Source organism: Tasmannia lanceolata, unplaced genomic scaffold, assembly GCF_043159265.1.
Source record: "Tasmannia lanceolata isolate RefF3 unplaced genomic scaffold, GAP_Taslan_0.1 ptg000003l, whole genome shotgun sequence".
In the NCBI taxonomy this organism is placed as follows: Eukaryota; Viridiplantae; Streptophyta; class Magnoliopsida; order Canellales; family Winteraceae; genus Tasmannia; species Tasmannia lanceolata.
In genome coordinates, this window is record NW_027518680.1 from 11,607,453 (window position 1) to 11,633,389 (window position 25,937).

Here is a 25,937-nt window from a genome sequence, read left to right on the forward strand (position 1 = left end):
CATTAGCTCAAATCGACTGAGGGTATGCCCATTTGCGGCATTTGAGCCACAACAGAGCAGAAACAATGGCGGCTGTTCCAGGCTCCGGCTTCCGGCGCCTAAACGCCTGCCCCTGGTTTCAAAAACTCCGTTGCTCTTCTTCTTCTTCTTCCTCTCCTTCATCCATAGAAAATTTGGAAACTCGACCTTCCTCTCCTTCTTTCTTCCCGAAGAAAGGCGAGACCCTTGAGCTCGTATGTGAAACCCTAGCTTTCAAGGCCAAGGGCGTCTGCAAAGTCGCTGACACTGGATTCGTCGTTATGTGTGATCGCGCTCTCCCTGGCGAGCGCTTCCTTGGCCGAGTCACCCGCAAGAAAGGAAATTACGCAGAGGTACTTTTTTTTCTTGCATTATCCTCTGAACACCGTTTTTGCAATTCTTCAGAGTGATGAAAATCGTTTGCTTGGTCGGAAATGTTGATATTTGGCCGTTTGTTATTGTAATTATTATGAAATTGTAGTTGAAATCATCGATTGATAAGAACAAAAACGGAATAGAATAAGAAAGATAAAGAATCAAGTCCTTTTATATGCTAAACACTGTAGAAGAAAAAAATGTATTTATGTTGTCTTCTTTATTGGTTACAATCTTTATTTGCATTGTTTTGGGGGGATAATGTTGTTATCTTTATCAAAGGAGGGAAGATTTAAATTCAAGTTGTAAATCTGCAAATCTAATCCATATAAGCTCTAACCTAGATAAGCCTTCTTCAGTATAGATAAACCATACTAGCTCCCGTAAGTTATTTATAATCTGGATAACTCTCTGCTGAACCTTATCATTTAGAGGAAGGAGAAGTCGTAACAAGGTTCCATAAGTGAACCTGGGGAAAGATCATTGTGGAGAATTGAACTTGCAAAGCAGCAAGACTAGTGTGAACTTTTGAATTATTATTCTTGTGGGGTGTATCTGGATAACCACTAATTTAGATAAGCCATTGCAACTATTGTAAGTTATTTCTGAGCTAAATTTATCGAAGTAGAATGGCATTTAGCATCAACAACTACAGTTCGTTGTCATTGTAATTGATTTGTGTTAATGAATGGATTTACTAGTCTATGTTTGTTCGATTAAGTTTTTTTTTTTTTTTTTTTTTTTTTGTAAATATATGCAGGTAAAAAAGCTGAAGACAATTTCTCCACACTGGGATTTTGTAACTGCTCCATGCGAACATGCTTCTGAATGCGGAGGCTGTAAAACACAAAACCTGTTGTATGAGGCTCAAGTTAGAGCAAAGGAACAACAGGTCCATGAGTTGATCATCCATGTAGGGAAATTTTCTAATGTAGAGCCGGAATTTTCTACTGTTATGAAGCCCATTATTCCATGTGATATTCACTTTCATTACCGTAACAAGGTCAGTGTAGTTCGTAGATACTGTTGCTGCAAGATTGTTTTATAATGGGCTAACTTCACTTGGTTTTCACCATACAAAAAACTTCACTTGGTTTTGATTTTTCATTTTTTGAATGGTTTTTGAGAAGTTGTATGCTTTTCTTAGCACCCTTATTTATTCAATGAATAGCTTTTAAGTTAGGTGTGGTAGCATTCTCATGTTGCAAGTTTTGGTCTAGGTGTTTCCTAGTGCCTACTCAAGGCGTTATCCTATGAAACAGCTTATAAAATGATGCCACTCGTTTTCGTTCTGCAGATGGAGTTTTCATTCGGTACCCAAAAATGGATTCCTAATGATGCATTGCTTGAGAAGCAAGACCAGGGTGCAAATGGTTATGCATTGGGACTGCATGCACCAGGATTCTTTGATAAGGTCCTCAACATTGAAAAATGCTTATTGCAAAATGAGGCTGCTAACACGGTATGGCTGTTCGTCTATTTTATTTTAATTCGATTTACATTATAACTACTAGTTATTCGTTGTTATGCTATATGCTGAATTGCTAGTGCATGTGATATATTTGGATTCATGTTTTTATTCATTCATTTATTTTTTGTTAAGCTGTACTTTTGCCTTTGCTCTTAAGTTGCTTTAAATATTAGAACAGAAGCATTAGACTATGGGCATGAACTGTGAACATCGAGTACTAGACTTCGAAAAGCCACCAGATTCATGAACAGCCCCTTGAGATTGAAGTCGTAAGATGACCAAAACAGAATATAGCAAATCCATGATCCATGAGTGACTTCATTGATTCTTTGGAGTATATTTTTCTATAGTTTAACTCATGCAAAAACTATGAAAGAATCCATTGGTTTTCTTGATGACACAATTTTCTTCTTTTAATCCATTACGGATGTCACAGTTTGAGATGAATTTATATGTCTATCGAAGAGACACCTTGTAAATTATTCATTCCAATTGGATCCTTCTTCTCTACAGAGAGGGAAACAAATTTCAGTCAAAAAGGTCTTTGTATTTTGAGTGAAGAACATACCATCTTTGGGAGAATCAGAGGCTCTCCTAGATAGTCCTAAACTCATAATCAGTTAGTATGACATGGTTCAAAATCCTGTTAGTCAATCAAAGGCCATATTTTGATTTAAAATATCATCAAAGTTAATGTTTAAAAACTCAAAATTCGTCTCCCACTGAAGTGAGTATTCACGGTGCAAATTAATACCGGACTTGATTGGAATTGTCTCATCCATAATTTTTTATTAGGTCCTTAATATGGAAAATGTTAATTGCACAACTATGCTGCTAGTACAGTATTGTTTTAAAAATTGGATTTAAACTGATTTCTTCGAGGGGAAAACTGATCATGTACCTTGCTCTTGCTACGCATAGCAACAAAATTTATCACAATAAATTCCTCTTAAAATGAAAAATATGTATGCCATCAAATCATTTTATGGGAGATCTACTTATCAGAATGACCATCTCCAGGAAACACTAAAACATAGAAAATTTAATTTTTGTTGGTAGAAAGAATTCTTTGGGTTCTTAATTTTGACCAAATCACCCTACGTTTTAAGAAGTCGCTTGTATATTTCGTTGAGATGAGGAATCACGCCAATTGTAGATTGCTAGAGGTAGAGGTTTGGGTGTATTGCAGTTTGTGTTTGTTCACGTGATATGCTTTTTCGAATATTAGGTATAAGGCAGCAAGGAGGGAAGAAATTAGGTTTTGGTAAGACTGCTAGTGGGGAGAGTTCCTTGTAAAGTCATACTTTTTTGACCCTTTATAGCTTAGTGAGTCATAGGTAGTTGGATAGTAACTATAGCTATAACACAGAGGGATAGGGTGGCTTGCGAATGGATGCTTAGGAGGAACCTTAAGAATGAGGAGAATTAAGTGTCGTCTACACTTACGGCCACATGAAATGTCCACATTCCCCCTTTGAGATTGGTAAAAGAATTTAGCCATTATAACAAAAACTGATTATGAGGGAGCTCCCATGGCAACCCTGGTCTAGCTTAGTAATGGTAGCATTTTTGAATGAGAAGGGAAATTGCAATGGTTTATTTTGAATCTATTGGCATAAAAGACTCAAATGAAGTGGAAGTTAGCGCTACAAGTCTTCACATCTTTAAGGCAAACTTAATAGGGTCCTTATAGGTGGAAGCAATTACTCAATTTTTAATCTGCTGGGCTAACTGAAAATGTCCAGATCCTTTTATACGAGCAAATATTATCACGGGAATCTATATTTTTGTAATGACTTGTTTCTGATTCTCATGCATATTCCAATGACTGCAAATGATGCAGCACAAACTCTATCAAGAGGAGGTGTTGATAGTAATTTCTTTGTGTTGAGGAAACACTGCCCTTTTGAAGTGGGTTGTTTTTTTGTTTTTACCATTTTGGGGTCATTTTGTCCCTTCCTATTTAATGACCACATTTCTTTTTTTTGAATGAATATAATGACCGCAGTTATTTTAATGCATATACTTCATTATGAAAATAATGTTTTGATACAGTGCAAGATCCATATTGAGCCAAGTCTAGACATCTTGATGTTACAGTGCCTTTGTCCACTTTAAGGGATTGTATCTGGTTTCAAATATCTCTTTGTTATCTACCATAAGATTCTATTGTTTCAAGCCTAAAAAATCAACCATGAGTCCATTAACGGGATTGGTGATAAAATATGAGTTTAATTGTTTTAATTTCTTTATTCAACATTCAAAATAATGTTATAATTTCCAACTTTACTATAGAAGTCCTTGTATCTCTACGAAAGGTTTATTCGATTATGATTAAAGCTTGATATCAAAATTGGGCTCTAGATTTCTTTAGAAAGTATCCATATTATGTTTTGAGGGATTTATGCTATTCCATTATCATGTTTTGAGAATGGAAGAAGTGAGAGCTCTTGCTCATTGTGATCCTTGATCATACTTTGTTTTTTTTCTTTGATCATACTCTGGTGGTTCCTTTAATTTCTCTGATTGATTTTTGAATCTAGAGCCTATAAGTTGGCATACGTTCTCTCCAAATCTGGCAACTTGATTTCATAAACACAATGAATCTCAATGTCCTCTTGGTACAACCACATCCGAATGCTCTTTGGGATAATCAATAAAAATTATGAGACCTTGGATAAATGACATTTGATTAAATAATCACTGTACAAGTATGCACAAGCATAACTGATACTAGTTTATCAAGTAATATACAAGTACAACTGACATTAGTATATCGAGTACATGAAAACAAGAAATTACAAGTTACAAAATTCATCTATAATATATACTAAATTCAAGTTTTTCCTTTTGCCATTCGTTTTTTCTCCATTGAAAATTTTTATTGGAATTTTTTCATGGAATTTTTTTATTCAAATATTTACGTAGGAATTAAAATTTCCAGCACTTTTTTTTGAATGATAATTTCCAGAACTTTGTAAATTCATTTTTCTTGGAACTTATTTTCCAAAATAAAACAATTTCCCGCATTTCAAGGAAAATTGCATACTAGACTTGAAATCTTTTTTCCATGGAATATTTTTTTTCATGGAATTTTTTTTCACCTCATGCATAGCATGGGTGGGCCCACCATTTTACAACTGATGTTTAGATGGGGGTGGGGCCCACCATTTTACACCTCATGTTTTGATGGGGTGGGGCCGCTATTTTACACCCATGGGTAGGGCGTACCATCTCCACCCAAACCATGCATAGGATGGTGCCACCATTTCGCAACTCCTGTTTTAATGTAGTGGGTCCCACCATCTCCACTCAAACCCATGCATAGGGTGGGGTCCACCATTTTACACCTCATGCGTTGATTTGATGGGTCCCACCATCTCCACCCACACCCATGCTAGGGTGGGCCCACCATTCTACTCATGTTTTGATGGGGTGGGGTCCAAATTTTACACTGCATAGCATGGACCAAGAATGCTGGTCTATCAGAAACAAGTGTCATACCTTGTGTCAATTATTTAACTCATGGCATCCGAAGTGGTCTACATGAAAGAGTCTACAATACTTCTCAAGAGTCTCATGAACTGTTGCTTACATGATCTTTTGCACCATTAATTTTGCTACCAAGTCTGATTGCCTGTAGTAATCATAAATATTCTCTTTGTAACTTTAGGTGATGCCAATTTCATTGTTCAAACTAATCAAGTTTGTGCAATCCATTCTTCAGTTTAGACCTGCTTCTTTCGCAATCATACGTGACTTTTGCAATCTATGCAATTTTCGCGGCCTTTTTTACTAGATGCAAGAACTTCCTTTCCTGCCAAATCTCATGTTATTTTTTTTCCTCTACGCATTTTGATTTGCATCAATTATATATTTTCTTCAATCTCAGTTGAATAAATTTCTAATTTATAGGTTCTGGCAGCTGTTCAAGATTGTTGGAGAGATCAACAATTAGGCCTTTCTCCGTATGATGTTCACTCTCATTTTGGATTTCTTAAGCATCTAATGTTAAGAACTGGCAGGTATGCAAACTGATAACAGATCTTCAGCGTGGTATAAGCTTTACTTTTTCAACATTTTAGCTTTTATAATTCTTAGTAGGACTTAATATGCATTGTCACGAATTAGAGCCATGACATGATACACTCCAATATTTTGATGCCATTGTCAATCTCAAACCTACGCACACAGCCTCCTATGAGTCATATCTATATTTTGGTTTTTTTTTTTGAATGGTAATGATGTTTATTAATAGAAAAAGATGGGGGAAACCCCACGGCGGAGGAAGTCACTACATAAGCAAGCATAATACAATATAAGACAACCAAGAAACAAAAATCTCCAAAAATGTCCTGTCAACTCTTGAACAAGCCAACCTATCTATATCACTATTATCTGATCTCACGTCGAAAATGAACTGAGTGTCCCTCTACTTGATCTTTGTCTTCTTCAATTGCATCCGCAAACCCCCAAGGATGAGGATTCCTTCGATTCAACCATCTGATTGCATTTAGCGAATCACCTTCAAACCTCAACCGTCCCAGATCGTTGTTATAACTTGTAAGTGAGTCTGATGCCATTGCAATACTACCCTCACTTCCACCTCATTAGAGTCCTTAATTCCAATGGGGTCGGAAAAGGCCCCTGCATTAATGAGTCCAGGATTACCAAGCTGTAGAAGTTTAGCTTTACCATGCCCGGATCCGGAGGGGACCGTCGTGGTGACGGCACATCAATCTTATTAATCGTATTTCAGCAATGTATCCCGCTAGAAAGTGTTGTTGGTGAAACCTATGTAAGTGGGGATGATTGATTGGGTAGGGGCTCTAACTTTCTTTTCTTTTCGGATGGCTGGGAGGGGCTCTATCTTTCTTGCCCCCTTAATTATCAAAATCAAAATTTCAATCTCTTCCGTTTGACTTTTGGAATTGGAGGGCCTTATTCTACTTAGCTACCTAGTTTCTGCTCATGCACTACTGTGCCTTTGTTCATTTCGTCATTTTCAATACAAACAACATATATGAATGGATTTTCTCACATTGACATCCATTCAGTTCATAATCAAATTGAATGGATGTCAATTTAAACTCTTACCATTTTATTTTTTGGAGTTGGAAGGCCACCTTCCAGCTAGTCACCTATATATTCCCAGTTTTCCACTGAATGTATGCATGCCGCACTCATTAGCTTGGTTTCATTTGTGCTGCTTGTATTGTAAGAGAATGTTTGCTCAACTTATTGCCTTCTCATAAGAATCACTTTTACCGTCTTCCCTCACACATTTCCTTTTTTCTTCTTTCTAACTTTTTGATCTCCTTCCCCAAGTCATTTATATTGTCTATTTTAGTTTTTTTTTAATGATAGCAAATTTAATTGAGAAAGGACCGAGATGGTCAAATTACAAAGGAAAAGGAAATACAATCGGGGAATAAGAGGCACAGAGATACAAAATATTAAGGAGGAAGAGAATCAAATAGAGCTAATGCCTCTTTCGAAACCCCCATTCTTGCCAAATTATCCGCCATCTCGTTAGCCGATCTTCGAACATGCTTGAAGGATAGAGATAACGACTTAGAACAGTCATCTATCTCATCAAAAAATCTATCTAATCTCCAAGGTTTTTTTTAAGACCTTGGAGCCATCTTATAACATTTGAAGAGTCCTTCAATAATCATTTTGTCAGCACCCTTGGTTGCAAGAAATTTTATTCCTTGATGGACGGCTCTAACCTCGGCTTCCGATGCATCCGCAATCCCGATGGGAATACAGATATATATTGTCTATTTTAGTTATCAGCCAAATTTAAACTCTTACCATTTTATTTTTGGAGTTGGAAGGCCACCTCCCAGTTACTCACCTATATATATGTATTCCCACTCCACTGATGTGCTCTCTATCTGCCTTTTCATTTTCGATACAAACTACATAAGATAAGTTGGCTTTCACATTTGTCCATTCATTTCATTCATTATCAAAATATATATGCATGCTATGCTATATTTTAAAAGTTTGATTCAAACATTATTTGAAACTTTGACCAAAATGAATTCCCTTGGGGTAGGGGACACAAAATGGAAAAGGTTACTGGTGAGCATACTTTTTGGGCACATTTGGCTACAATGATTTTTCTTTCATGATAAACTAGTGTCTCCAAGTGGTGAGAGAGGGGTAGGGCGGATGAAGTGGCTAAAAATCAACTCGTAATTCAGTGAAATTTGAGCCCAATCAAAGCTGTCGAAGTCTAGTTTACAACGAAATAATCAGAGATGAAAAATATCAAGTATTTTGAGAGTTATGAGGGAAACAGTGAGACTTGCGCGCTTTTGTCTAGCAGTTTTCAGACCTACCTCCAACTGAACGACCATAAGTCACTCAATTCAACTTGTAATTCAGTCAAATTTGCGCCCAATTGAAGCTGTCGAAGTCTAGTTTAGAACGAAAGAAACAGAGATGAAAAATTCCATGTATTTTGAGTTATGACGGAAACAGTGAGACTCGCTGATGACGCCAAAATTCGTACCTGAGAATCGAATGAGCATTGTAGACAGATCCGACTGCTCGGGTTGGTAGAGCTCCGATCTGTGGGTGCATGCGCTCAAAGAAAACAACGTTAGAAGGGCCCCTGAAGGGGGACTCCGGGGGCACCCTCCGACGCTCAAGTCAGAAATCGACGTCAACAGATATTTAAGTAAAATACTAATTCTTGGAAAAAGAGAAGATGATCCCCTTTGGGCATTGGGGTACCTTTTTATAGGAGGGGAGGCCCATGATGCCCACTACGCCCATCATGCCCATGATGGTGCTGGTGTGGCGTTGATTGGGCGGCGGTTACCATTGTGGGGGCTTAATTTTAGGGTTGACTGAGCGGGAATGGAGGAATGGCGGGAACTTTTGAATTCGAATGGAGCGCAATTAACGTAACGGTTATCCGTAGGTGATGCTTATAATCGTAGAGGCCTGATTTTCTGGGATTCTGTGCGGAGATCATGGAAGGTGGCCTTGGTGGGATGTTTTGAATTTGAATGGAGCGTCTTAAGCGTAACAGTTGCCCAGACTGATCCCTTAATGGCGAGATTCTAGCGATCTCATCTGATCCCTTTTGATGGTCGGTATTGGACTAGGGGAAATGTTGTAGGCACCTTGACGTGGTTGGGTGTTGGTAATTTCTTGTACGAGTTTATATTGGCCCGGATGTGTGCTGAGGTTTGGTCTGAGTGTCGGTACCGGGTATACCGATTTTACCCCCAACAAAATAAAAAACTGACGACATGAGCACCTACATATCCTCTACCATCATCCTTTAGAACATGAACATAAAAAACCAAAAAACTCAAGACATGAGCACCTACATATCCTCTATTATCATCCTTTAGAACATGAACATCAAAAATAAAAAAACTCAAGACATGAGCACCTACATATCCTCTACTATCATCCTTTAGAACATGAACATCAAAAACTAAAAAACTCAATACATGAGCACCTACATACCCTCTACCATCATCCTCTAGAACATGAACATCAAAAACCAAAAAACTCAAGACATGAGCACTTACATATCCTCTACTCCTCGGGATGTCTACTCGGCGGCATTCCCAGTGTTCACGACAATGATTTGAGCAGGCCATGCCACTTGTTGTTAGCTGGCATTCCCACCGTTCGCCACAATGATTTGAGCCGACGGCGCCTCTTGTTGTTGGCCGGCCGCTGGAGGTGCCGGAAGCAGCTAATCATTCCCAATGAGCTCTGACACAGTCACCATCACTCTAGCCCATATCAGCTTCTTGAAAGAGATGCTAGCAAACCCTAGAACTGGGCCTCCAACCACCAGAACTGTGATGAAAAAGGCGAAATATGAGTGAGGGAACTTGAAAATGAGCCAAAAGAAAAACTTATAAAGCTCCCTCATGACAAGGAATTTTGCCCCAAGACTATAAAACTCATTGGTTGTGGACAAGGTTTTAAATCTCGGTTTCGGTTTCGGTTTGGGTTATCAGCGAAACCGAAACGTTTTGGTTTCGATACGAAATTTCAGATGAAATCTTGTAAAAATTTCACCGAAATTTCCGAAACGTTTCACCCAAATTTCCAAAATTTCGGGTGAAATTTTGTACTTCACTGAAACGTCTCACCGAAATTTCATCGAAACGAAACATTTCGGCCGAAGTTTGGTACTTTTCCGATTCAATGTGGATTTCGTTTCGTTTTCCAACGAAACCAAAATATTTCTGCCGAAACATTTCGTTTCCGCCGAAATTTAAAACCATGGTGGTGGAGGATAGAGCAACCAGTACCTAGAGGCAGAAGGTAGGGAAGGAGGAGAAATGTGAGGTTAGGTTAGGCATTTTTCGTCGGAAGAGAAACTCCTCCCCACCTTCTGCCTCTGGGTACTGGTTGCTCTGCCCACCACAACCAATGCGTTTTTTAGTCTTGGGGCGAAATTCCTTATCATGAGGGAGCTTTATAAGTTTTTCTTTTTGCTCATTTTCAAGTTCCCTCACCCACATTTCGCCTTTTTCATCATAGTTCTGGTGGTTGGAGGCCTAGTTCTAGGGTTTGCTAGCATCTCTTTCAAGAAGCTGATATGGGCTAGAGTGATGGTGGCTGTGTCAGGGCTCATTGGGAATGATTGGCTGCTTAGCTGGCTGCTTTCGGCACCTCCAGCGGCCGGCCAACAACAAGAGGCGCCGTCGGCTCAAATCAGTGTGGTGAACAGTGGGAATGCGGGCCAACAAGTGGTGCCGCCGGCTCAAATCATTGTAGCGAATGGTGGGAATGCCGCCGATTAGACATCCCGAGGAGTAGAGGATATGTAGGTGCTCATGTCTTGAGTTTTTTGGTTTTTGATGTTTATGTTCTAAAGGATGATGGTAAAGAATATGTAGGTGCTCATGTCTTGAGTTTTTTGGTTTTTGATGTTCATGTTCTAAAGGATGATGGTAGAGGATATGTAGGTGCTCATGTCTTAAGTTTTTTGGTTTTTGATGTTCATGTTCTAAAGGATGATGGTAGAGGATATGTAGGTGCTCATGTCTTGAACTTTTTGGTTTTTGATGTTTATGTTCTAAAAGATGATGGTAGAGGATATGTAGGTGCACTTGTCTTCAGTTTTTTGGTTTTTGATATTGTTGGGGGAAAAATCGGTACACCCGGTACCGACCCTCAGACCAAACGTCAGCACACAACCGTGCCAATATAAACTCGTACAAGGAACTACCGGCACCGAACCACATCAAGGCGCCCACAACGTTTCCCCTAGTCCGATACCAACCATCAAAAGGGATCAGATGCGATCGCTAGAATCTCGCCATTAAGCAATCAGTCCGGGCAACCGTTACGCTTAAGACGCTCCATTCAAATTCAAAACATCCCGCCAAGGCCACCTTCTACGATCTCCGCACAGAATCCCAGGTAATCAGGCCCCTACGATTATAAGCGCCACCTCCAGATAACCATTACGTTAATTGCACTCCATTCGAATTCAAAAGTTCCCGCCATTCCTCCATTCCTGCTCGGTCAACCCTAAAATTAAGCCCCCACAATGGTAACCGCCGCCCAATCAACGCCACACCAGCACTATCATGGGCATGATGGACGTAGTGGGCATCATGGGCCTCCCCTCCTATAAAAAGGTACCCCCACGCTCAAAGGGGAGCATCTTCCTCTACCCCAATCTCTCTTTCTCCAAGAATTAGCATTTTGCTTAGATATATGTTGACGTTGATTTCTGACTTGAGCGTCGGAGGGTGCCCCCGGAGTCCCCCTCCGGGGGCCCTTCTAACATTGTTTTCTGTGAGCGCAGGCACCCACAAATCGGAGCTATACCAACCCGAACAGCCGGACTCGTCTACAACGCTCATCCGATTCTCAGGTACGAATTTTGGCGTCATCACTCGCGCGCTTTCGTTTAGCAGTTTTTAGACCTCCGATGGAGAGAGATTTGAGAGGGAACGATTGAGATGAGGGTGAGAAGTGGCTAAAAATCAGGAAAAAGTCTATCCTATTTTGAGTAGAGATTGTTGTTTCTTGATTTTTAGCCACTTCTCAACACTTGGAGACACTAGTTTCCTAATTTTTGGTTCCTGATTTTTAGTTCATCCGCCCTACCCCTCTCTCACCACTTGGAGACACTAGTTTATCATGAAAGAAAAATCACTTTAGCCAAATGTGCCCTAAAAGTATGCTCACTAGTAACCTTTTTCATATTGTGTCCCCTACGCCAAGGGAATTCATTTTGGTCAAATTTTCAAATTATGTTTGAATCCAACTTTTAAAATATAGCATAGCATACATATATATTTTGATAATGAATGTAATGAATGGACAAATGTCAAAGCCAACTTATCTTATGTAGTTTGTATTGAAAAGAAAAAGCGGATAGAGAGCACAGCAGTGGAGTGAGGTGGCCTTCCAACTCCAAAAACAAAATGGTAAGAGTTTAAATTTGGCTGATAACTAAAATAGGCAATACAGAGAACTTGGTTGATAACTAAATTGTGAATGAAACGATTGATTATCACACAAAGATGGGGAAACAGGGTATAGTTTGTAAGCTAGACATGGATAGAGTGAAATGGGACTGTCTTGACTATTTGCTTGGAAGGATGGGTTTTGGCTTCAAGTGGAGATCCTGGATTAGTAAATGTGTTTCATCGGCATGGTTCTCTATTCTCATTAATATATCCCCCCAAGGTTTTTTCAAATCATCCAGAGGTCTCAGGCAAGGAGACCCTTTATCCCCCTTTCTCTTTGTAGTAGTGGTGGAGACTCTTAGTAGATTATTGGTTAAAGGAGGAGAGAAAGGTCTGCTCACATGTTTTTTTGTAGGTGAGAGGAATGTGGAAATATCACACCTTCAGTTTGCTGATGATACACTTTTATTTAGCTCTCCTGAGATTTTGAAGATTGCAAACCTCAAAGCCACTCTTTGATGTTATGAAGCGATTACGGGTCAAAGATCAAATTTTTACAAATCAAAGGTTTTCAGGATCAACATGCACCAAGAAGAAGTTTTGGGTTTGGCAAGCATTTTGGGCTGCTTAGCGGATTCCCTACCGTCTTCTTACCTTGGTCTCCCCCTTGGAGCAGGTAAACCTAAAAAGGAAAGTTGGGAACAAATTGTTGAAAGAGTGGACAGGAGGTTAGACACTTGGAAGAGGAAACTTATATCTAAAGGAGGACGAATCACTCTCATCAAAGCGGTTTTAGCTAATATCCCCATCTACCAACTTTCATTGGCCAAATGTCCTGTTAGTGTGGCGCTTAGATAGGAAAAAATCCAAAGGCGATTCTTATGGGGGGGATCAAATGAAAAGAAAGGCATTCCGTTGCTTAGTTGGAAGAAAGTATGTACATCTATCAAGGCGGGTGGTCTGGGTTTTCGCAGAATAGGGGAGACGAATCAGGCCTTATTGGGTAAGTGGTTATGGAGATTTGGTGAAGGTTCGTAGCTTTGGGTGAAAGTGATTGAAAGTAAGTATGGTTCCACGGCAGGTAGATGGGAATCGGTTGACAATTAAAAAAAGAAAAGTGCCGCTATATGGCGGGATGTGATGAAACTAAAATCGAAATTTGGTAAAGGCATAAAATTCAGGGTAGACAAAGGGGATCGGGTTAGATTTTGGATGGATGCATGGTGTGATTCTAGACCGTTATCAGATATATTTCCGGACTTGTTTGTGGTTGCAGCAGATAAAGATGCTATGGTTGGAGACTTTTTTTTCTGCAGTGAGAATGGGGTGGTTTGGGCACCATTGTTTAGAAGGGACTTTTTTGACAGAGAGCTTGAGTTAGTGGACATGCTGTTGGCTTTGTTGGAAAATGTCTACATCAAACGCTCTGGCACAGATAAAAGAATTTGGATCTGGGACTCGGGGGGGGGGGGGGATTTCTCTGTTAAATCTTTCTATCATCACCTAGTGCCTCTTGCTGCATCCTCCAAAGTAGCCAAGGTATGGAGCATCCAAGCACCACCCAGGGTACAAACTTTTGCATGGACGGCTATTTTGGAGAGAATCCAGGCAGTGGATTTCCTTCGAAAGAGGAATATTATAATTGTTGATCACTGTGCTCTTTGCATAGAAGAGGGGGAATCGGTAGACCACTTGCTCCTGCATTGCAAGATAGCCAGAGATATATGGAATAGATTGTTATCTAGATTTGGTGTTCAATGGATCTTCCTAGAAAAATTATCACAGCTCTTTGAACAATGGGAGTGGTGTCCATGGAAAGGCAAGGGTAAAATTCTGTGGAGTATTTCCTTTCTAGCTATAATATGGGTGTTATGGAAGGAAAGAAATGCTAGGGTCTTCAAAGGTTTATCCAGGCGTCCCTCTTTCCTCTTCAACAAAGTTGTAGCGCTTTTTATTTCTTGGGTGAGACTCATCCCCAGCTTCGCTTTTGTATCGGCCTTCGATGGTTTTTTGAAATTTAACTTTGATGGATCTAGCATGGGGAATCCTGGTCCATCTGGTATTGGTGGGGTGTTAAGAGATGATCAAGGGAAGGTTATATGGGCCTTTTCGGGTCCAATCGGGATTTCAGATGAGAACGAGGCGGAGGTTCGAGCCGCACATCATGGTATAAAGCTTCTTAACAATGTCTTAAATAGGGTGGAAATTGAAGGTGATTCAAAAAATGTCACACTCACCACCGTGGAGATTTGTGGCCTTCATTGATGAGATTCAAGACATAATTGGAGGCTTTCACCTTCACGCATATCATGTGAAAAGATCGGCAAATGGAACAGTTTGACCATCTTCCTCCTTGAGTTCCCGGCTTCTTAATTACTGTACTCTTTATGTTTTTGTTTTCATTTTATTTTATCTTGTACTTCCTTCGGGACTTCCTCGGTCTCGTTTATTAATATTATCTATCTGCCCTTTAAAAAAAAGAACAAAGGAAATGTGTGAGGGAAGACGGTAAAAGTGATTCTTATGAGAAGGCAATAAGTTGAGCAAAAATTCTCTTACAATACAAGCAGCACAAATGAAACCAAGCTAATGAATGCGGCATGCATACATTCAGTGGAAAATTGGGAATATATAGGTGACTAGCTGGAAGGTGGCCTTCCAACTCCAAAAAATAAAATGGTAAGAGTTTAAATTGACATTCATTCAATTTGATTATGCACTGAATGGATGTCAATGTGAGAAAATCCATTCATATATGTTGTTTGTATTGAAAATGACGAAATGAACAGAGGCACAGTAGTGCATGAGCGGAAACTAGGTGGCTAAGTAGAATAGGGCCCTCCAATTCCAAAAGTCAAACGACAGAGATTGAAATTTTGATTTTGATAATTAAGGGGGCAAGAAAGATAGAGCCCCTCCCAGCCATCCGAAAAGAAAAGAAAAGAAAAGAAAGAAAGTTAGAGCCCCTACCCAATCAATCATCCCCACTTACATAGGTTTCACCAACAACACTTTCTAGCAGGATGCATTGCTGAAATACTATTAATAAGATTGCTGAAATATGATTAATAAGATTGATGTGTCCTCACCACGACGGTCCCCTCCGGATCCGAGTATGGCAAAGCTAAACTTCTACGGCTTGGTAATCTTGGACTCACTAGTGCAGGGGCCTTTTCCGACCACATTGGAATTAAGGACTCTAATGAGGTGGAAGTGAGGGTAGTATTGCATGGCATCAGGCTCACAAGTTATAACAACGATTTGGGACGGTTGAGGTTTGAAGGTGATTCGCTAAATGCAGTCAGATGGTTGAATCGAAGGGATTCTCATCCTTAGGGGTTTGCGGATGCAATTGAAGAGAACCAAGATCAAGTAGAGGGACACTCAGTTCAGTTTCGACGTGAGATCAGATAATAGTGATGCAGATAGGTTGGCTTGTTCAAGAGTTGACAGGACATTTTTGGAGATTTTTATTTCTTGGTTGTCTTATATTGTATTATGCTTGCTTATGTAGTGACTTCCTGCGCCGTGGGGTTTCCCCCCATCTTTCTCCTGATTTTTAGCCTCACCCTCATCTCAATCGTTCCCTCTCAAATCTCTCTCCTCCTACCCCTCTCTCACCACTTGGAGACACTCATCATGAAAAAAAAAATCCTGGCTGCGAGACATGGCCATAATGTATTTTCAGCCGTTCATGACATTTAGTATGTTATGGGAACTTTGAACCATCATTTACTGTCAGTGAATGCATGAACATATTCATGCGGCAAGCATTAACTTGGTTATTGTTTGCCCTTTGAATCCGTCTTTTATTTCTTTTACGGGTGCCAATTGTTTAACGTTTGTTAGTGATTATTTGCTGGGTTCCTAATTTAGTATTTGTTTGTAGGCTGTACTTGTCTCTGTCAAATACTTGTTTTTAATTTGTGTTTGTAAATTGTTTCTTCTGACCGCAAAAGATTGTTAGAACTTAGAAGCTATGATAATAATTTGATTTCTGTTTCAGAGATGTCAAGACTGGCCTACCTGAACTGATGGTCAACTTTGTGACTTCATCCTACAAGCCAGAGCTACTGAAGCCTGTTGTTGAGAAGATAGCAGCTATTCCTGAAGTGGTTTGTTTGATAAGTCCTATATTTTCATTTAAGCTCCCATAGAAAGTTATTAATTCATTTAATTTGCTTCAGTCCACAACCCATTAAAGTGATATGAATGTTATTGTTTCATTTACGCTCAGGAGAGAATTGTACAATTGGTAAGGTTTTAAGTCTACCTGTGTTATATCCTTGGTGAATGAATTTCCACGTGGCTTTTTTACTACAAATGCTAGTTATAGGGTTAACTATCACATTTTCCTTGCATGCTTCTTGACATTAAATGCTAGTTATAGGGTCAACTATGGCATTCTTCTGGATGTATTGGCTCCAGATTTACAGAAACCTATTATTACCCATGTAGTTTGTGGTTGTCGTAGTGAATTTTTCAGCTGAATATTACTGGATGTTTTTGCGGGTGTTGAAAGGGTTTGGTGTTGAGGAATTGAGTTTTAGATGGGATAAAACTGAAAATTAGGGCTAGATATTGATGTAGTGAGAAATGTTTAAGGTGGCTGAAAAATTGGATTGATTTAGGGCTAGGTATTGACCTATTCTCTGATACCAACTGATGTGAATCCATGACAGCCAATAGAAGGATAGAAAAAAAAAAAGATAATCAAGATCAAGAAAATGATACAGATCAAGAAAAAGTTCAAGATCAAGAAAGAAGGGAGATATGAGTACAAAGGGAAGTGGTTTATGATCCCAACCCAGGGGGCGGGGGGGTGTTACGAAGCCAACCAGGGGCCCCGTGGTGGTGTGTGTCGCGCGGGAGAGGTTGGGGGCATGTAAGAGGGGAAAGGAATAGGCAAGGAACAAGGCAAACAAGTAGAGATATAAAATAGGAAAGGGATGAAAGAGATGGAGGATGGGAGAAAGAATGAGAGAGAGACGAGTGAAAGAAAGAAAGAGAAAGAGGAGTTTAGAGATAGAAAGTAACCTAATATGAAGCTCAAATCTTTTTTCAACATTCCAGCAACATCACTGGTCTGATATATTCCCGCTTGCTCCAGTCATTGGCAAAATTGCCCAATCAATTGTTGCAAAGCTTGAAACTTTTCTTGACTCAGTCTTGCTGATCTGATTGATTACTTCCTCCTACTCTTTCCATAACCCACAAAAATCACTGACCAAATAGGCTATGCTACCAACTAATCCGAAGTAGTATCAAAGAAGAAGAAAATATACAGCAAAAAATGGATCCAAGAACAATATCAAGTAGAAAAATAAGAGAAATATGGTAAACCGTAGTAGTCTGAACTCTGACTCTAGAACAAAGCAAGAGCCAAGAAAAATCCCCTTTTCACTTTCTTTCTCTTATACGAAAGCCCCAGGTTTGATGCCCCTCGACATGATTTTTTATGCAAATAAATAAACTAAAATTAATTAAGTGCTCCCTTAAGTTATTTAAAAGAAAATGCCTGATCTGCCTCTCTTTGTAGCAATTAATTACTCAATCCATTTCTAGCCACCAAAACTATTGCAAACAGTGAGCTGTTTTGCAGCAAATTTAAACTATAGGCAGTTGATTAAGATCCTTTACCCCAAGTTTCAACTCATTTGCTCCAACATGGGGTCCATGGTAGTAATCTGAGCTTAGGCCATATTTAGGGACTGCACACACATCAACCCCCTTCTCGCCTTGATTTTTATTCTTCTTCTTTGATTTCTTTGACACATAGGATGTTGCTTGTACATTAGATGGATACAGATACACAAAAAGCACGGACTAATTTTTCCCAATGGAACACATTCAACCTTCACTTTTTTTTGAAATGGTATTTTAGAATGGATGATGGTCAAATTTTTTGTTTTCTTGAATGAAGTAATCCTTTTATTTTTTTGGGGTGGGTCCAGTGGAGGGAACACTTGATATGTGAAAGAATCCTTTTTTTTTAAAGTTGACATATTTCATTAATATTGAGATAGCAGTTGGGACCAGTAGTCCCAACCTGCAATACAAAATATTAGAACGACTGGACCGGCATACCGGTACCAAATCAAAATGAAGTAAACAAAACATTTACATTGGAGTATCACCATTCCTGTTCTAAACAGTAGTTTGTATCCTTTACACCTACTTACTAACTTTGTGTATCTACCACCTGTACCTGCTAAGACCTCTTCTTACTACTAACCATCATCCTAGAGTCTCAGACACAACACCTTCAAAGACTTGTGGGAATAATTGGAAACACAAAACGGATCACAATTACCTCCTTAATCCCAACACTTCAAAACTAGAGCACACCCGGAAGGGAGAACATAGCTAAAGCCTCCAGACTAGAATCCGAAGAGAAAGAACGAGTCTCTCAAGCTGCGGCTGTAAAAGGTAAATTTTGGATAATCAACAATTCAATCATAGAGCTATCTAGTCGGTGGCATTCCCGTGGAAGTGCATCCTACTGTCCTTCAGCCTCAAAACACTTCAGAAGACATAGCCCCGCCTGAGTTCCTTCGACACCTCCCAAACCTATCTAAATCAGCTCTTTGCCATTCTCCCACTATTCTGTCGTATCTTTCGTTTTTGTTCTTCTTTTTCTTTTCAACCTAACTTTTCTCTCTTTCCTCTATCTTTCTTCTTTTTTTCTTTTTTAATTTTTGGGCCAGAAGGCCTTTCATACAGGGTTACTACCCTCGGCCCCCTTATCCTCATTTTTCTTCCCAACTTCTCTACGCTCCTTTAGGTTCCTGATAGCCATAGATCGGAATAAGTTTTTTGTGGCTTCCAAATTGTCATCAAAACTTATTCCGAGGACATCACCACCTATTGCCAACAGTTCGTCCATTTCCTCACGAGGAACAACTTCATCTTCTTCCGATTCCAGAAATTCCATCAACCAGGAGTCCACTTCTTGCCTATCCTCAGCCACACCTGTCCGATTCCGAATCTCCAAACTAACTTCCCTGTCAAGTGAATCTCGTGCACCTGAGAGACACCTTCTGAAACGCCTATTAATCTCTCCAACCGCTCGATTTCTGCCGCCTTAATCTCCTCCCAACACTGACAACGGGCTTGACGCTCTTCATCAAGAGCCTTCCGGAAGAAATCCAACTTATAAATTTGGACAAAGAATTCCTTCGGGGCGGACTTATCTTAAATCTGAATAGAGCTTTCTTTGTTGACCATGGCTTCTCGCTTGAGTTGTTTCCACTGTTTCTTCAAGATACTCATAGAGATTTCCTTGGGTGTCGGACATTCTTCAAACGCCATTTGTTCATCATATTCCAAATCTCGAAGGAATCCTTTTTAGCAGTTAATTACTTTATAAAGGCATACAAATTAATATCTGCTCTACTTTTAAAAACTAGTTCCATTTGGAATAAATATTATCAGTGAAATGTATAATTTACACCTAGAAAGGCTTAAAAAATGATATCTGGTTTACCTCTAGAAGACCGTGCTAATTGATTAAATACTGCATCAAAATCTATCATTCATAGTAAGATATTTTCCTCCCCAACAAGTTAACTGGTAACTATCCCGCTTGAATGAACTGTCATCCATGACAGTATATGTATTTAATTCAGCTCTTCTGTGAGTCTTTCTTTTTTGGAAGTGAGTCATTTTTGGGAACAATGTTTCTTTTAGTATTAAAATATGCAGTCAAGATGTTCTTCCGGATCTTTTTGCTATATAATATGCCCTTTCACTTAACAAGCTTTAAACTGTCATTTTGATACACAGTTCTTTCTTGTTTTTTCTTGTTGATGACTAGTAGGTGAGCATCATGAATAACGTGAACACCTCTGTTGGTAATACTTCTGTTGGGGAGGAAGAGTATATTTTATACGGGAAATCAACCATTACAGAGATCTTAAGAGGACTTACATTTCAAATTTCAGCTAACTCTTTCTTCCAGACAAACAGTCACCAGGTATTCGACATGAAAGAAAATTGAACTGTTTTTCCATGACTGCTTTGGTAATCTTGTTCTAGTTGGTGAACTTACTAGAGAGTCTACTATCAGTTTTTTGCACTTCTCAATCCTGGCCCATAGAATAACACTGGAGAGTTTTCTTATACAAGGTAATTGGGTGCTGAGGAATTTATAGTTATACACTTAAATGGGGTGCTGAGGAATTTATACACTTAAATATTTTCATCTTAACATATTTTAAATGTGTTTTGAATACGCGATTAGATCAACTTTCATTATTTCTGGGATTTCTTGGAATACTTATCTATCCATTTGTTTTATAACAGTTTTATTAATAAAAGAGATATAACAGAAACTAAATAAAGAAAAAAAGATCTAAAACAATCAAATCACGATATATGAAAAGGATTCCATCGCTTGTGATTGGTTTAGATACTCGTCTTCTCCTCAAAGATCTAGCTCCTTTATTTGCTACCAAAAGATGTTTGGTTGAAGATGGCATTAGAAGACGGGCATAAGTTGAAAGTCTTTTTGTCGATGTCCACAAACCTCCATGGATGCCAGTCTTTTAACTTGCCTATTTGAAAGATCTGTTTATTTCTTACTAATACTTTAATCAGTAGAGCTGTGCCATTTCCAAAGATAAAAAAAATTAAAAAAAATCAGTAGAGCTATACAATATTCTTCTTGCTATTCGAAATTTATTTTGAGTTCGAGTGGGTATAGTGTACCGTATCAATTGTGCCATAACCATTTTTTCTGCATATCAGGTTTTGTTTTTTCAATCACCGGTGATTTTCTATTTTCTATTGAATTCTTGATATGAAAATAAGCATAGAGAAAGATGAGTCAAAATGATTCTTATCTCACTGGTTCCTACTGCTGTATTTATAATACCCGTTAAGAGTTAAGGATAGCCTTTTCACATTACTTTGTTATTTTTATTATTTGTGGCTAATTTGGACAGGGCTCATCGTAATGGGTGCCCTAATGGGATCAATGTAAATTTGGCCTATGTAGTCATTATATAAAATGGCCGTAGGCTTCACCTCAACCCTCACATCAGTGTAATTATATCCTATAGTTATTGATGTAAATAGTAAAACTTGTGTTGTATATTATGTTTCAAATGACAACTTCAAGATTATCCCGCACCCAAAGCCCCCTTAGGGTACCTCGGAGTTAAACCATGGTTCCCTGTCATGCCTCGCGTGCATGCCAGATGCCCCGCATGTCTCTTCAGCCAACCACCAAGGTTCCTTCCCATGCCCTTGGGCCCAAGGGGTTGGGACAACACTGTGCCTTAGCCAAGAGTGCCCACCAAAGGTTCTGACTAAGTGCCTCCAACACCCATGCAACTAGCCATCTAGCCATTTTCATTTTGTTTCAGATGACTAACAAGGAAAAACCTAAATTGCTGTTTTGGGGCCTATTTTCTGTCATTTTAGAGATTGTTAGCGACTATCCCTTTTTATGGTGAATCATTTAAAAAAATCATTTTTTATGGTGAAAAATTTATGGATGTTTTGTTTTTTGGCCGGTGTCTTTTTCATTCTTATTTTCTTCTATTTTTCAGAAAGAGTGTAAGTCCCTTGCAAACCTTGGAACGAAGATTTTCACTCCAAGCAAACTATACATTCTTAATCGTCATTGGTTTGGGTTAGACAGGATTGACTATGTTCCATTAGGGCCCGTTTGGATACGTCATATATTGCATTTGGATTTGGAATTGAGTTTTGAATACAAAATGTTTAGATCAGGCAGCTCATGTTGAGGGAGACAGAGAGGGAAGGGGGTATTTCCTATTGGAGGGGAGAGGTTGAGGAGCAAAGAGGGTGAAGGAAACTGCCAGATCTGTGGATTTCCAATTGCTTATTTCCACAGCATATTTGGAAATCTTTTTTTTTTCACTGTCAGTCGCTGATTTGGAAATCCAAGGATTTGATCCGGATCCAAATCACAACACAAAAGGGCTGCAAATGTGAGAGATCCAAATCAAAATCTTCTCGGCATCCAAACGGGCCCTTAATTCAATTCTTTTCACTTTTCATGCTTTTCAATTTTGAAAGCTCTTCGAATTCTAAAATTATGACTTTATTCAGGCAGAGGTTCTCTATAGTCTTATAGAAGATTGTGCTGGTCTCAAAGGAGATGGCTCAGAAATTGTTCTTGATCTGTTCTGTGGAACTGGCACCATTGGTCTGACTCTTGCAAGAAGGTGATTCTCTTGTACATGCATTGATCATCTAGGTCCTGTTTGTTTGAGATTAGGACAACCGATTGTGAGCCCCACACCTATTATTGGGCTCAAAATTACATTTAAATGTTAGTCCAATAATAGGTTTAGGGCTGGCAATCGGTTCTCATAATCTGAAACGAACAGGGCCCTAGTGTTCTTGCAGAATTATCAATGATTCAGGCATCTATTGGTTTTCTTTTTTACCAGGGTTAGACATATTTATGGCTATGAAGTAGTGCCTCAAGCCATCTCAGATGCTCATCGAAATGCCGAGCTGAATGGCATTCACAATGCAACATTTATCCAAGGAGATCTAAATAAAGTCAGTGACAATTTCGGGAATGAGTTTCCTCGGCCTGACATTGTCATTTCAGGTCAGTTTCTTTTGGCAAATGCTTTTCATCACATGTAGCTTAATCCCTGTTGTTATTTTTGACCCTATCCAACAAGTCCCAAAGGATCTCAACTAGACCACATGTTCTTATGAAATTGCGTGGCTATCTAATTTTAATGAATGAAAATGTTACCTTGGCTTGCATAGCAGCAGGATAATGTTTGGAAATGAAGAACAAGCATTTTGTGAATGGAACAATGCCCTTTTTTAGAACATGGACTGTGAATCTCTTGGGAGGCTATTCACACTATTTTTTTCCAACAAAATGTGAAGCATGCTTACATCTCCTGGCATTTCCCAATTCTGTAAGGGCCCATTTGGATGCTGAGAAGATTTTGATTTGGATTTCTCACATTTGCAGCCCTTTTTGTGTTCTGATTTGGATCTCGATCAAATTCTTTGATTTCCAAATTAGCAACTGACAGTGAAAAAAATCAGATTTCCAAATATGCTGTGGAAATAAGTAATTGGAAATCCACAAACCTGGCAGTTTCCTTCACCCTCTTTGCTCCTCAACCTCCCCCTCCAGCAGGAATTACCCCCTCCCTCTCTGTCTCCCTCGACATGAGCTGGAGGATCTGTTGATTCTGTATTCAAAACTCAATTCCAAATCCAAATACAAAGTATGAGGTATCCAAACGGGCCCTAAAAGTTTTTTCTTTCTTTAAAATGGATTCTGGTAAAATCAATCAATGTTATTTGTGCAACTGGAGCCAATTTCTAGATTGAACGTTTTACTGTTGTCTGACAAACTCTCTCTCTCTCTCTTTTAAATGAAACTCTCTGAACAAACTCTAGCGCTCCCATTTTAAAGGGAAAAAAAAGATTGATATGCCAAATTATGAGTTTTTGCATTTCTTTTACTGAATCAATCAGAAAAAATATTTTAAAGCAAGATGGGAAACTTCTTTTATTGGGAATTTGGTTTATTTTGACTTTCTAGTATCAGTATTGTTTTGACACGAAGTGGAATGCCAGGGTTTCTTGCTAATTTTTGCCCCCACCTTTCGATTTGATTGGTCACTCTGTGGCTCCCTGCAGATCCCAATCGTCCTGGCATGCACCTGAAGTTGATTAAATTTCTACTTAAACTGCGGGCTCCACGCATTATTTACGTCTCTTGTAATCCTGCCACTTGTGCTCGTGATCTCGACTACCTCTGTCATGGCGTGGTATGTCTCGACGAAGTCAGATCCTTTTTAGTCATAGTAGTCTCATGAGCGGTGTCTGATATTTATGTCTACATTTACTTGAACCTGCTAAAACTTTTATGCAGGTGGAGCAAAATATTAAAGGGTGTTACAAGCTGAAAAGTCTACAGCCAGTGGATATGTTTCCTCACACCCCCCATATCGAATGTGTTTGCTTGCTCGAGCTGTGTTGACCATTGGTTCCAACTTTCTTTACTGGATCTAAGGCTGGAAGCTCACTGCTGGTTTCCCCGTTTTTCCTTGTGTAAGCATTCATTGTACGTCATCAGTAGTTCCTCCTTGTTTTAGGTGATTGACATGGACAGGTGGGACATGGATCCTCGAGAAAGAAGATAAAGGAGGATAAAAGCGCATTTAATTTTGGGGAGATCTAGTACGTGTTTTCTCCAAATTGCGCACATTCTCGTAAAAAAAGTTCTGGTTTTATGAGCTATGATCAGCCTCCACCTATGTAAGTGTAAACAAGGTGTACATGGGAAATGGGTCATTTTTTTATATCTTGTTATATACAGTCGTCGCTCTAATAATTAATATTCTCGGTGGCTGCATTTTATGTAAGGTATTGGAAAGTATTAATTGCCAAATAGTTGTTGTCCATCACCCCGCCCCTAGCCACTTGCGCTTCCTTCGTCCAACTTTTTATCCTTGCCCTGCCTATGTTTTTTGGTGCATCGGGTTTTATACCATCTGACAAGAAAAAAACCTGATGAACTCTTATCGCGACAGCTGGTTGGTAGTCTAGTGCTGTTGCTTTGCCTACATCTGCTATTATTGGTTGCCACGCCAGTCCATGACTGTTACGACCACCACAACAAATTCTACTAAAGTGACAGAGGTACGCTGTTATGCCCTACATATAGTTTGTACTTTGAGCATCATTATTGTTCACCTATATATACCTTAAACCGCGGTTCCTAACAAGATACTCTCTTGTATCTTTATCACTGAATTTTTATATTAATTACTGGAGATAAGTGTAAATTACAATGGAACTCCTTCATTGAACCTTTTTAGGATTGACTGTTGACTCTTTTTGAAATTACAGCCTTTGACAACTATTAGAGAAGTTTAAATGTATTAGACCAAGTCGAACTGCAACTAAATTTTGAATTTGAATTCAAAAGTCGTACTTATCTACAGAATTCAATCGAGTTACTTTTTTTTATTAAAAAATTTCGTACTTATCTAGCTCTCTTCTATCTATCTAGATAAAGATACTGCTATACATTACTGTATATGTACTTATGTAGCCAATCTGTTCCAACAGATTCAAATCCAAATACAAATGGTCTCCTTAATTGTGTGAGAAAGCTCTCTCTTCAAATCAATTTTCTTGTTCCAGAGCTTCTCTGACTTGCATCCATTTCTTCCAACCCACCTCTTGATCTCCCTCTCATCATGGCTTTCTTCCAACACTTAAGCTGCAGCAACTTCTTCAAGACCTTTAACTCCTGCTATTGCAACTTCTTCAAATCCATCAACTACTCTTGTTCCTATTTTTCCTTTCATAGACTTCATTCATCTTTTCAGTTGTCTGGAGAGCAAGATAATAAGCACCAGGTAAGTCTCAACCAACAGAACTCACAGTCAGCAACTAGGTCACTGCTTTATCAACCAGCAATTTTGGGTAAATTTCCTTCAAAGATTTACATAGATAAGACAGTGTCACAACCAATGACAGTAGGAGATTTTGAAATGAAATCGTAGTAGCTAGAAGAGCAGAGTAAGGTGGCAAGATGGAACACCTCTAGCCCAAGTAATAAAGAGTTTAATTTTGATGGTTGCTCCTTGATACATCCGGATCCTTGGGTCCGGCCGGGATTGATGGAGCCTTTT

At 39.1% G+C, this 25,937-nt stretch overlaps 1 protein-coding gene across 1 annotated transcript; it reads left to right on the plus strand.

Annotated features, from left to right (window-relative positions):
- Nucleotides 1-24,654, plus strand: LOC143851132 (RNA methyltransferase family protein). The gene is made up of 10 exons (XM_077360464.1): nt 1-371; nt 1,154-1,396; nt 1,691-1,855; nt 5,780-5,889; nt 16,286-16,394; nt 20,099-20,254; nt 22,360-22,475; nt 22,704-22,870; nt 23,932-24,062; nt 24,167-24,654. Exons 1-10 carry the CDS (start codon nt 66-68, stop codon nt 24,272-24,274), a joined length of 1,611 nt encoding a protein of 536 aa, XP_077216579.1. The 5' UTR covers nt 1-65; the 3' UTR covers nt 24,275-24,654.
- Nucleotides 24,655-25,937: the final 1,283 nt, after the last annotated feature.